Source organism: Microcaecilia unicolor, chromosome 11, assembly GCF_901765095.1.
Source record: "Microcaecilia unicolor chromosome 11, aMicUni1.1, whole genome shotgun sequence".
NCBI classification, from domain to species: domain Eukaryota; kingdom Metazoa; phylum Chordata; class Amphibia; order Gymnophiona; family Siphonopidae; genus Microcaecilia; species Microcaecilia unicolor.
The window spans coordinates 31950919-31965167 of record NC_044041.1 but is presented as its reverse complement, the minus strand read 5'-3'; the positions used below and the strand labels follow the sequence as shown (position 1 = coordinate 31965167).

Genomic DNA, 14249 nt, shown 5'->3' with positions numbered 1-14249 from the left:
GTGGGAGGGGGAAGAGCCTCTGGGCTCCCCTAGAGTCTCTGGGCCCTTGGGTACTGCCTGATTGCCCGAATGATGTCTGCCCCTGGTAATCCCATGAGAATAACTGGGAGAAAGGATTTCATTCACATCAGTTTGGGAGCACTTTCTCAAGTACTTTTTATTTTAGTACTCCAAGGGAGCTCAGAGAGTAATAGTGCTCCACTTCCAACTGTAGATTACCCCGTGGCATAGCAAGAGAAGGTCTGGAGTGCCACAGGAAGTTTCTCAGAACAGATCTGCAGTCTGCTCAGTCTTTAGTGCCAACAGTTAGATCCCTACTGGAGGAGCAAATGCACTCTGAGTCCATAAGGAATGACCCTTCTCTAGTCTCACTCTTCTGGAGATTAGAGCTTTTAGTTACGTTTCTATGCTCTGGGGTTCTTCAGCATAGCTATTTTCTTCTTCCTGGGTCCTACTCTGATGAGGGAATCCACCATGGAGAAAATAGGAGAACCTATGAGACCGTCCCTTTTTATCAAGCCATTCAGGCTCTGATTTAAGTGCAGTGAGCTTCACTCTATTTTCGAACCCCAGTAAGTGGGGAACAGCTAATCTGCCTAAAGAGGATAACTAAGTTCCAATGGTTTTCATAGAGCCCTGTACTAGAATTTCCCTGCACTGACTTTTCTTTCTTTTCTTAATTTTAAAGCCCATAAAGAATAGAAGTGGTCCTCCCCTCCATCCAGGTATTTGGTCCATTTGACAAAAACAGATTTTGATTCTTCTTAGCATGCATTTTTAAAGTATTAAAAGAAGCTATTGGAAAATATGTGACTTTAAAATCTATGCATGTGCTTTACTTACAGTCCAAGCACACACTACTAATACTTAACAGTACTAATGGGTTTTAATCTCGACTCTACTACTTTTGCTAAACCTACCTGGTATTTTTCAAGGACTCATGAAACTATTAAAACATTTAGACAGCAGCAGGATAGGACCCTGACTTAAAAACCATACTCTTAAAGTTAAGAATATTGAAATCCCACCGGCCTTATGTGTAAAGGACAAACTTACTTTTAATATCTTTATTCTTACTAATACTTTACAGCTAAAAGTGTTCAGAGTGTTATGTACAGAATTATAAAAAGATTATACAAAATAAACACAAGCACAAACAGTATAAATGTAAAAGAACTCTTAGACGTTATTCTAATATTGTACCTTATTTTTATTGACAGCAGAACTGGGACACAATAAAAGGAGAGAGAGCGAGGAGCTCTGGAGCTCCTTACAGACCTGCCACAGAAAATGGCGGAAGGAGCCACCTGTAAACAAAAGAGATGCCAGACTCAGTAAATGTCAGTGATTCCCTGTTAAATCTGAAATCTCAACTTTGAAAACTGTAACGGAAACGTTGATAAAAGATAAAACCAGGACTTCTTTAAAGCTGGAACAGATAGAAAACTATAACAGACGGTTGAACTTGCGGTTTCTAAATTTTCCTATTGTATATGGAATTTCACCAATAGATCTTTGGAAAAAATACCTATTTGAAGTTTTGGCTTATCCTCAAACTGCGGTTCCACCGATTAATAAAATGTATTATCTACCTGAGTCTAAACAAACTCAGGTGACTTCAACAGATAACAACCAGGTCCCGAACCTTCAAGATATTTCAGCTTTCCTGGAGGATTCTATGACAGAGGTGTCCGCTCGTAGGACGCTCCTAGTAACATTTGTTTTTGAGCAAGACTCAAATGCCTTATTAAGATTGTACTTTAAGAATTCACATAAATTATTTTGTGGGCAAAAAATTTGGATCTTCCAGGATGTGACTAGAATAACACAGGAACGCAGGAAAGCTTTTCTAACTTACACAGAAGAAGTTAAAGCAATGGGGGCTACATTTTTGTTAGCCTACCCATGCAAATGTTGTATAAAATATTTGGGTAACAAATGTATCTTTTTTGAATTAGATCAGCTTGAATTGTTTATTGAAAAAAAAAAAAGATGTCCAGGTAGAATGTGTTGAGATATTAAGTGTAAGAACTGAAAGTTGGGGGTATAGAGCCAGGCCATTTTCTTTTTTATTTGATACTATCATTTAAATCTCTTTTTTCTTTCTCCTCCCCCACTAAGAATGGTGGTCTAACGAAGCAACTGTCGTATTATTATGTTTGTTTAACTTACCTCTTGAGATTATATAAATTTTATTTTATTGATACACAACGTAGTTTGTAAATTTATGGCTGTATTACCATTTATAAGCGAGATCTTGTAAATTTTGAAAAAATAAAGTATTAAAAAAAAAAAGTCAGCGATTCCCAGTGCAGGATACACAGTCTTTCCCAGTCCTGAAGAATTATTAACATTTAAAGCAGATTTCTATTTCCTGTTTTGGCAATGTGTTATGAAGACCATGGCCCACCCCCTCCCCCAGTGGGGTCAGGAGGCATGGAATTATTCCCATGATACTGTACAAATTCAGATCTTGCACTTGGAGCTCAGTCAACAGCCAAGAAGCAACACTCCAATTTATTGTGGCTATAAAGAACCCAGAATTACATGTTTCCTGTGGTATAGTTTTCCTTTATCAATCAACTTGGTTACTTACTCGTCCCATGAACCTCTTCTCCAGTAAACCGAATGTTAAAGGCATAGGTCGGATCTCCTCCACTGGCCAATTTAACACAGAGCTGAGAAGAAGGCACAGAATCCAGCTGTCGAGCAGCTTGGCAGAAGTAGGAATTTTCTGAACAATGAATTTCTCCTACAGAAACCAACAAAATTATTTAAAAATGTGTACAATATATACAATATTTCATAAGTCACTTGTTACAAATTTGACTATGGATTGAGAATTTGATTTTATTTATACTTTACCTCCTACAATTTCCAGGGGATCCAGTGTAATCTCAGGGGCTGCATGATCTGCTGTCCTTTGCACAGTTGCATTTAGCATTCGATTCAACACAATTACCTTTGTATCATAAAAGATTAGGCCTGGACAGATACAAATAAACAGTCTGAGAAAGTGGTACTGCCTTCTACTGGTTGCAAAATTTAAATCTATAGTGAGTAGTCAGAGAGAATATGTACAAAACATGTTTGGCCATGCTTCTCTTTAAATGAAAACTCAAACAAAGTTTAAAGATCAGTTTTCTGGGATCTGAAAAAATGCTGGGTGATGTCTCTTTCTTCCTTTCCATATAGAGCCATGGGTGCTGCCTCTGGTGAGAACAGGAACAAATACTATATGTAACAGTCCATCTCAATGTAGCAATGCCAGTTAGGAGGGCTAATTTAATACTGTCCACATAGCTGCACAGACCATAAGTACTTTACATTAATTTTCAAAATCAAACCTATGCACATAGCTTTACTTTCATTTTCTAATAAAAAAAAATATTCACATAGACCACTGCCTTCCATTTGTAAGTGTAAGTGTGCATAGGTTTGAAAATGCAGCAGTACATACATCACTGCTCTCAGATACTTAGTACAGATCAGAATTCTTCACTAGGCATACACACCATTTCCCATCTTATCCTCTCAACTCCAGTTTTTTATCTACCATGATGGATGCTTACTCAACCAAAGAGAATTGTTGTGTCAAAATTTCTGAAATTATATTGAACACTAGGAAAACAGGCCCGTTTCAAGAGCAAATGAAACGGGCGCTAGCAAGGTTTTCCTCCCCAACCCCCCCTCTCCCTACCGACCCCTTCGTCGCCCCCTTCTCCCTCCCGACCAACCTACCTACGGACCCCTTCGTCGTTCTGACGGCATTGCTCCGCATTCCGCACCTGCCTCTTGGACGCACCGAACGCCATTGCTCCGCCCTCGACGTCATGACGTTTGACACGAGGGCGGGGCCCCTAGCCTGGGCGAGTTCGGTGGCTTCACCACCATGGTCTTACGAACCGTTCTGGAAGGAAGTCACTGTCCTCAGAACGTTGAGGGTGAGTTTTATTATATAGGATATGCATAAATGTGCAAATTTGTTTTGCAAATTAATGTAAATTTGATCTTACATTATAAAAATAAAGTACTTTTCCAGCCTTGATTGTGGCTCTGTATACATTTTTGGGACGCAAACGAGAGGTCTCATATCAGTTTTGGTTGAAGGAAAGGGACCAGAGATTGGGTGAGGATCAGTAAGAGGAAGGGGAGTATCAGGGAGAGGAGAAGATTCTTCAGTCAGCAGCTAAACCCTCGCTCTCCCCACCCCCACCAATAATCTCCTGAAAGGAGCAAAACAAGTGGAGGAAAGCAGCAGTGCCTTGGATCACATTTGCCACCTCCTCCTCCTCCTTCCTGCTCTGACTCCAGGCACTCTAGTTGCACAAGAATCTAAAATGCCAGGCCATTCAAAGCTCATCACTCTGGCTCCAGACAACAGAGAAAGACATGATTTGATAAATTCTTACGGTTGTCTTCTTGCTGGCTGCTCCCCGCTTACCCCTGTATTAAATAAAAAATCAAAACAAAAATCAAATGTTTAGCAGCCCCGGTCCCCCTCCCTTCCTCTCTCTCTCTCCCACAGCTCCGCCTCCCGCCATCCTCCGCCCCCGTGCCCCGCCTCCCTGTGGTCGTCGCCGCCGCTCCCCCTCTCCACCGGATCCCCCCTCCGCCTTACCGGGCCTGCGCAGCGCCTCTCACCTCTGTGTGAAGGCGCTGCACGGGCAAGAAGAACATCTGATCACCGCGAGTCTTCAGGACGTCTCTCCTTCCCTGACCTGGGCCCGGCCCCGTCTGACGTAAGTAACCTACATAGTTACTTACGTCAGACGGGGAGGGCCCAGTTCAGGGAAGAAGGAGAGACGTCCTGAAGACTCGCGGTGATCAGATGGTCTTCTTGCCCGTTCAGCGCCTTCACACAGAGGCGCTGCATGGGCCCGGTAAGGCAGAGGGGGGGTCCGGTGGAGGGGGGGAGCGGTGGCGACGACCTCAGGGGGGGTGGGGTACAGGGGCGGAGGATGGCGGGAGGCGGAGCTGTGGGAGAAGGAGAACGAGAGAGAGGAAGGGAGGGGGGCCAGGGCTGCTAAACTTTTGATTTTTGTTTTTTTTATTTAATACAGGGGGAAGCGGGGAGCAGCGGCGACCTTGGGTGGGGGGGGGGGGGCAAGGCCGGCCATACAGGATGCTCCTGGCGAGCACCTTTGCCCCCACCCAATCCTTTTTTGCCTTTTGGTTTGATTTTCTTTTTTATGCAGGGGGAAGTGGGGAGCCACGTGTTTGTGTGGGTTATTTATATTTTCAAACGTGCCAGCTTGGATTTTTATGCTGCAGGGAGAAGCGGGGAGCAGTGTCTGTATGACAGCTCAAGCCTTAACGACAGCTCTGACCTCACGTTAAATATTTCACGGTAAATGATTCAGTGCAATCGTCGGTATGGTTAGTGCATCCCGAATTGTCCACATTGCAATTGTGACTTGTTTGCATTCTGTTCTCGTTAGCTGCTAGCTTCGTCGAAAAATGGCCTTTAATGCATGCTACGGTTGAAAATTTCTTCGTTAAAGGGTCGTTAAAGTTTAGTGCATCTGGGCCTAAGTGTCAACTCTAATTTGCACTCAACAGATTTAAGCTGTTCTTAGAAAAAACAAGCAATCCATCCATTCTCACTTTGCCTCACTGACCTTTGACTTCTTGCAGCAAAGAAGCAATGCTGTGCTTGCACATTTCTGTCTGCCGTAGTTCAACCAGTGGCAAGAAAAAGGTCTCCAATGTGGTGTTCAGAGACTGAAGCAGTGCAAAACGCAGCCGTAAACTTTCAATAGGGACATCTAAATTGGATGAAATGTTAGACAAAAAAAAAAGCATAAACTGAATCTTTACTATTCTCACACCAATTCTCACTTCAATTCTAGCTTAAAAAAATACACCTGCCAGACTGACTTCTTATGAGGGAGAGGGAAGGAATTCCTTTTGAATCCAGCTCAGTTTTAACAAACCTTTAGAAGTGTATGGCACCATAGGCTTTCATTTGCAGTTACTTAAGGATTTCACCCTCCTCCTATTAGCCCAGCTATCTGAGAGACTGTCTTTGGTTAGAGCACCACAAGCTGTAGCTCTTTACAGAACCTCTATATGCTTGTAACTTTGAGTCTAATCTGTAGGTGTGGCCATTGTACAAAGGTGAAAATATCCTCCTAGGGCAGTGATGGGCAACCTTTTGAGCTTGGTGTGTGTCAAAATTCACCAAAAAACCAAGCATAACTCGGGTGGTGTGTCACTTCAACAAAAATCACTGTTACTAGGACCGCCCCCGGGCCCCCCCTACCCGAGATCGCTGCCCACCCGGGTTCGCTGGGCCCCCCTCCACCCGCTACCGGGCCCGGAACTAACCTTAAAGCCTCCTTTCATGTTGCAGCAAGCAGCAGCAGGGCAGACCTCTCCTCCTTCCTTCTGTGCTCCGCCCTCGCGGACGTTACGTCAGGCGAGGTCAGGACACGGAAGGAAGGAGTGGCCTGCCCTGCTGCTGCTTGCTGCGACGTGAAAGGAGGCTTTAAGGTTAGTTTCCGGGAGCGAGGACAGACCACACTGCGGTGGCGCCGCGTGTCAGTGCTGACACGCGTGTCATAGGTTCGCCATCAGGATCCTAGGGTCTACAAATATGACTCCACAAAAAGAGCATGTCCTGGGGCAGGCCCAACCATTAGGAAGGACTATGCTGTTGCCCAGGGCAGCAGTTTCCGGGGCCACCAAATGGGCAGACCCTCAGAACTCCGCGCTGTATGGAACAGCACCGAGAATATCGCAGGAACAGCTCATTAAAAAAACAACATTCCAATGCTCAACAATATCATGCAATAGCATGCAAATTATAAGCGTGCTCTTAGCATTAAGAATTGGGAAGTTAAGCGGGGAGGAACGTGCCTAGCACATGAGCACAAGAGTTTTGTGGTAAGTGAAGCATGCACAGAGAGGAGAGCTGCCTATTTTACATGTGGTTGGAAATGAGCAGCAGCAGTGTACATTGCCGGGCAAGAGATACATTTCTTCTCAAGAGTAATCTCTCCAGCTAAACTCTGGATAGTAGTAAAAATCTGTTTCAAGGGATTCCCAGCACTGCACAGGGCTGAGCCCTTTACTGTCTGTTGTATCCAGTCTCAGATGGCACATCTCGGTAAGATAAAAAGGCATCTCAACACCCCTCCCCCCACTCTCATCCCAGACTTCCAGATTTTAAACCAAAAAGCATCAGAAATTCTTTCTTCAACTCCCTCAGTGCCACCTCGGAGCTGGTGGTATGTTTCGTGCACTGTTCTCCGAGCATTGGAGTGAATAGCTAAATTACCTCATTAACATTAATTCCCCTACATTTACACTGTTTTGCGACCATCTTTGGCACACACATTGTCTCTAGCATTGGTGTCCTCTGAACATCATCTGCACACCAATGCTGGCACTAGTCCAGCACTAATTGACTCTAGCGCCAGTGTTTGGTCTGAAAGAGAGCTGCAGTCAAAGCAAACAACAAGTCCAGACAAACTCAAACAATAGGAGGTACCTCTGCCAACAGGGTGGGTGGACAGTTTTCAAATAGCCCATTTGGCAGTGGTGTTGGGATGTTCATGATTGTAGGAAGTGTCAAAGGGCCCAAAAGTTATGGGGGGGGGGGGGGGGGGGGGGGGGGGACAAGGCTGAAGATTTGCCTAGGGCACTAGTACCTGTGCACCGGTTTTGATGTTAATGGTATACTAATTTCCACTATTTTTTCTGTACACTGAAAGTCTCAAAATTTGATTTTCCAGATATCTGTATTAAGATAGAAAAATTACCCAGGGATATCAAGGCCCTAAGAAAATAAGAATAACCAGTTTCAAAGAAAGAAATGAAAAAGTGGCATCCAACTAGCTTGGAAAATGCACACAAATAATATTTCAACAGTCTCCTAAAATATATGTCACCATTATACACAGATAACCCAAAAACCCACGAAGAGAACCACCCCAATTGGGTGTTATAAGTGAGAGTGGTCCTCTTCGAGGGTTTCTGGGTTACCATTTTAGATAAGCCATGATTTAATCAAAGGTTCTTACAATCATATTATCTATTACCCATGAGTACTATTAGCAAGATACTTTTTAGATGAAAACGATTGCAAAATGAACGCACTCAGCAGGCAAGAAACTCGTGGATCAGCTGTATCTGCTGGATCCAGATATACTTCATGGGGATGCAGCCGGGCTGGTGTAATTGCCAGATGGCGACACAGTCGGTTGATGTACTGAACTAGGGCTACATCCATTTCCAAAGTCCATTTTTTGCATGCTTTCTGAGCATGCCGCGTATCGATGCAGGCACACCTAAGCAACAGAAAGAATCATTGTTCAATTGCAAATGATTTGGGTGTTACAATGAATGCATAAAAGCCATAAACATAAACAAATCATTTTAAGGTATGTATGTATTCATAAGACTTGTTAGACTGCCTTTATGGCATGGAAGGCCAACAGGGTGGTTTATAATATTAATAGCAGGTAAAGAAAGTTATAGTCACTGAGTAGATGGAGAAGAAAGATAGTGCTGATCAATCACATCTACTTTTCCTGCCTAAGAGCTTGGACAAAGGAGAATTGTAAAAGCTAAGCTTAAATTTAGGGGCAGCAGATTCTCAGGGGAGATAAAAAGGCATAGAGTTCCAAAGATGGTTAAGAGCAGTGCGTAATAAGCTCGATTCAGCTGCTCTTTGCTCTCTAACTTATGCTTACATTAACTCTTGATACAACTATTGTAATGTCGTCTGCACAGGCATCACCAAATTCAATCTCAAACGTTTACAGACCCTTCAAAACACAGCTGCATGTCTAATCTGCCAAGCAAAACACTATGATCATGTCTCTCCTCTTTTGAAGCGTTTCCACTGGCTACCTATTGAATACAGAGTCAAATTCAAGATCCTTATCCTAACTCATAATGTTCTCTACACAGTTTCCTAGCCTATTTTGTTTCAATGATCACACTGTACACTCCATCGTGTACCTTCCAGTCTTTATCTGATAACAGGTTCGTGTTGCCACCCCCCACTAAGGCAAGATGGGAATCCAAGCAGTCTACAGCCTTCTTTTTTCTTTCACCTGCCTTATGGAATTCACTCCTTCAGCATCTGCACCTTGAGAAGTATTATGCTCTTTTTAGAGCTTCTTTGAAGACTTGTTTCTTCCCATTGGCTTTTGATTTTTAAATTAGCCCTCTTTTTGAACCCTGTGATGGGCAGTCTTTCTGGTGAACAACTGATAGATGTGAAGGCTTTTGCTCTGTATTGTGTGCATGTCTCTGGTTTGAGTGTTCTTTTCTATTGAATTATGGCATTCCTTTCCATGTTTGAGATAATTTTTATTCTGACTCTAAACCGTTTCGATTTGTTTTAATTAGAAATAGTATAACAAATTTTAATAAATGATAAAAAAACAACAACAAAAGGCAGAGTTGTGAGAGATGTCAAGATGAAGACAAAACAGACAGGAAAAGGGGAGTGGCTATGCATATGAGGAATAAAGATTGAAGGAAGAATTATAGGGAATAGTTGGACCAGAGGTTCTCAATCCAGTCCTCGAGACTAGTGGAAAGCTACTTGGATCATTGAGGGTGGAGGTGATGGTGCTGCTGAAAGTGTTGATCCTGTTGAGCAGGGAAGAGCAATTTCAGTTCTTGAGGACCACCAACCAGTCATTTTATTAATGTGTGTTATTTCATGTGTATGCATTAGAGAATCCTGAAAAACAAACCAGTTCCTAGCCCTGTTCTTGAGAGCCTCTTCCTGTGGATAAGTATGTTCCTTTTCTAAATCTTATTTTTATTGCAGACAGGAAGTCTGTTTAGCATTTATGTACATTGCAGGGGCGTAGCCAGACAACAGATTTTGGGTGGGCCTAGGCAAGAATTGGGTGGGCACCAAGTGTTCTACTCCCCCCAAAATTATCTCAGTTGGTGGGAAAACGCTTCTTTCCACCTTGGCAGCAGGCATGCACTGAAAACTGAGCATGTACTGGTGTCATGGAGAGTAGCGTTTTCGTTACCATCAGGGGAAAATCTTCAGCTGGCGGAGATTGGGATTCCCTCCAGTTACCACTAAACATGTGCTACTATTGGGTGGGCCTGAGCCATAAATGGGTGGGCCTTGGCCCACCCAAGTCCATCAGTGGCTACGCCCCTGGTACATTGAGAACCCCATAACAGTATCACATTCCTAAATGTAAAGTACAACTATACCAATAACTAATTACTGGACAGAACAAACAAGAGAGAATTTAAATATTTATTTACTACATTTATAGCATGCCTAAGCCAGTTACAAATAAACATACATAAATAAAATCACAAACATATTACAACTATCAATAACTTATTTCTAATCTCAATCCAGCATAATATTAAGCATAAACCTGTACAAATAACCAATGCAGATAATAACATATATATATAGGAAGTTTGATTACAATAAAACTTTTATTCTAAGTAAGCATTATATGTGTGATATAAAGAAGTAAAATAAATTAAAAGAAAAAACACAATAACCTATTTGATATGTTGAAGAATCTGACTAGTATGACTATATTAAAATGCTTCCCCAAAACAACTCCCAAAGGTCATATTCTTTAAGTTTCTTATTCTTTCTTTTGAAAGTTAAATTTCATTAGTGTTGGGCAAAATGGTTTCTGGAGAGTTTGACTAACTTAGTATCATAACTAGAACTGTACCGAATAGCATATTTTCATATTCAGCCAAATATGAATAATGAAAATTTTTATTCGACTGAATACGAATATGAATAATGGGCAATGAGCTTTAACATTAAAATAATAAAAGAAGCAACATGAAATCATAGAACAAGTATTTATTTCAGTAGGATTTAGCACAATAGCGCCCCGGATTATTTGTATTTGAATTGAAATCACTATTCAGGTGAATATGAATAATGTATTTGGGGCCAAATCAAATCAAATATGAATATTTGGTACATCCTTAAACGTCAACACTCGTATTACAGCAACAAGAAATGGTTTTATTCCTTCAAGCTCCTGAGCACAAACTTGTGGATAAAGGTGAGCCGGTAAATATTGTGTATCTGGATTTTCAAAAAGGCATTTGACAAAGTATTCCATGAAAGACTCCAGAGGAAATTGGAAAGTCATGGGATAGGAGGTAGTGTCCTATTGTGGATTAAAAACTGGTTAAAGGATAGAAAACAGAGAATAGGGTTAAATGGTCAGTGCTCTCAATGGAGAAGGGTAGATAGTGGGGTTCCCCAGGGGTCTGTGCTGGGACCGCTTCTTTTTAACATATTTATAAATGATCTAGAGATGGGAGTAACTAGTGAGCCAATTAAATTTGCTGACAACACAAAGTTATTCAAAGTTGTTAAATCGCAAGAGGATTGTGAAAAATTACAAGAGGACCTTATGAGACTTGGAGACAGGGCATCTAAATGGCAGATGACGTTTAATGTGAGCAACTGCAAAGTGATGCACGTGGAAAAGAGGAACCCGATTTATGGTTATATAATGCAAGGTTCCACATTAGGAGTCACCGACCGGGAAAGGGATCTAGGTGTCACTGTTGATGATATGTTGAAACCCTCTGCAGCAGCCCCTAAGAAAGCAAATAGAATGTTAGGCATTATTAGTAAAGGAATGGAAAACAAAAATGAGGAAGTTATAATGCCTTTGTATCGCTCCATGGGGTGACCGCACCTTGAATACTGTGTTCAATTCTGGTCATCACATCTCAAAAAAGATATAGTGGAATTAGAAAAGGTACAGAGAAGGGCGACAAAAATGATAAAGGGGATGGGACGACTTCCCTATGAGAAAAGGCTAAAGCGGCTGAGGGGAGATATGATAGAGGTCTATAAAATAATGAGTGGAGTGGAACGGGTAGATGTGAATCGCTTGTTTACTGTTTCCAGAAATACTAGGACTAGGGGGCAAGCAATGAAGCTGCAAAGTAGTAAAGTACAAAGGTACAAATCCTTCTTTTCCTTTTTGGGTAGCCAGCTTTGGAATGCACTACCAAGATCCACCCGATCAATGGCCTTTTACCCTTCAGAAAATCTTTGAAGACCCATCTCTTCAAGAAAGCCTACCCTAATGATTCAACTTACTAAAGCCTGCCCACTTGATTTTTACCGACGACTGTTATATATTGACTATGTTTCCCATAATCCTTTGCTATCCCATATCTATTCCTCTCCATCTTCCTACACCTACCTCCTAACGCTGATTTCATTTACGACTTTGTAATTCTTTATATTGTTACTATGTAAGCCGCATAGAGCCTGCCATGTGTGGGAAAGCGCGGGGTACAAATGTAATAATAATAATAATAAATTTAAAACAAATCAGAGAAAATATTTCTTCACTCAACGTGTAATTAAACTCTGGAATTCGTTACCAGAGAATGTAGTAAAAGCGGTTAGCTTAGTGGGGTTTAAAAAAAGGTTTGGACGGCTTCCTAAAGGAAAAAGCCATAGACCATTATTAAAATGGACTTGGGAAAAATCCACTGCTTATTTCTGGGATAAGCAGCATAAAATGTATTGTACTGTTTGGGGATCTTGCCAGGTACTTGCGACCTGGACTGGCTACTGTTGGAAACAGGATGCTGGGCTTGATGGATCTTCGGTCTGTGCCAGTATGGCCATACATATATACTAAGGAAGGAGCAGGTGAGGAAAGTATCATCTCACAGAAACAGACCAAGCTCAACACAACTGAAGTAAAAAATCAACAACTAGGACACAGGACTCACTATACCTGAATGTAGCCTTGAGCTACAACTAAAAAAGTCATGAGCCAAATCCAAATAAATAAAATAAAAATAACGGGACCAATTCTATAACTTGGTGCCAAGATGTAGGCGCCACAATGGGGCATGCTTAGTGTCAATTCTATAATGGCTTCAGGGCATGCCTAAGCCGTCGTTGACTAATAGTCAAAGACACACTAGCACCAAAATTTAAGCACACACATATACAATAGGTCAGTGCACTGGCACCAGTTGGCGCACCTAAGTGCGTCATGCAAAGCATGCAACTGACAGCATTCTATCCAAGTATAGCATTGCTGCTACGACTGCCCTGAAATCTGTTACAAGGAAGATGATGTTCAATCATTTGCTAGGATGGCCAGGTTGGGATGTAATAGTTCCCTTTCTTGTTGTGTGAGGAGGGATGGACTGTTTGCAACATGACCATGGCTCAGTATTGCTCCACCCACATGTATATCCCCTTGCAGTTATGCACTACATGACCTTGGTGTGACATTATAGAATAGGGGCACCTCTATAACATATGCTTACTTGGGGCCTAACATTAGGTGCTAAGTTATAGAATGAAGAAGAAAATGAAGCAAGTCAAGACAAGTAGCAGGATTCCCTCTGAAGCAGATCTATCATAGACAACATGACCAACGATGCTATGGTTAGGTTTAGGTCAAAAACTATAGTTATACAAAAGTATATAAGTATGACCATGTAATCAATACAGAACAAAAATCTGCAGTGTACAAGAACATAGCATTGTATACACAACACACAAATTAGCTAATTGTAAAAGCTTTCACTGTACCTTTCAAAGTGCATATCATACCCACAGGATAAAATGGCTCTCCAAATGCTTCGGATATCCTGCTTTGCTCGATCCACTACGAACCTCTGAAACCCCTCCAATGTCAAATACTTTTCTTCAGGAGCTAACAAAGAAATTTTGAAGTGTTAAGCAAGGACATGGTTATATACTTCAATGTAACAGGCTATATTAATTTCACTTTGTCGCAATATCAAGTGATGTTTGATGAGATTCATACCAACAAATTCATGTACTGGGTTATGAACATGTTTTCCACTGGTTAATGCTGTATGGACATGGAGGCCTTGGTATAGGATTCCATTCCAAGTTTCAGACACTAGAGAAGGGCCTCATCAGACTGAGAGCAATGTTGTGACATACAGCCACCTTACTAGGAAATTCTAGCTGCAAGGCCTGACAGAATCTTTCCTCCCCATAATACCATAAATGATAATTAAATAAAAAAAGCACATTTGGTTATATCCCCAGAAAACGTGTGTTTTGTGTACCATCTGCACCAAAAGATATTCCATGTGGGTCCTGATGTGTTTTTTTTTTTTTTTTTTTGCAGACTCATAAATTTGTGCTGACACATGCATGCGTATGTGTTCAGGAAAGTAAGCTCTATTAATTCTGAAAAAGCTTGTTACCGATATAGATATTTCTGTTTAAAAGGGAGTCACACAGTTTTCCA

General features: G+C 41.6%; 1 protein-coding gene across 1 annotated transcript in view; it reads right to left on the bottom strand.

Annotated features, from left to right (window-relative positions):
* HECTD4 (HECT domain E3 ubiquitin protein ligase 4) overlaps positions 1-14249 on the bottom strand; it is a 467625-nt gene that overhangs the window by 31562 nt on the left and 421814 nt on the right. Inside the window, 6 exon segments of the mRNA XM_030218637.1 lie at positions 1204-1307; positions 2597-2752; positions 2866-2985; positions 5622-5768; positions 8104-8294; positions 13556-13679. Of these exon segments, the coding sequence (XP_030074497.1) occupies positions 1204-1307; positions 2597-2752; positions 2866-2985; positions 5622-5768; positions 8104-8294; positions 13556-13679 (842 nt within the window).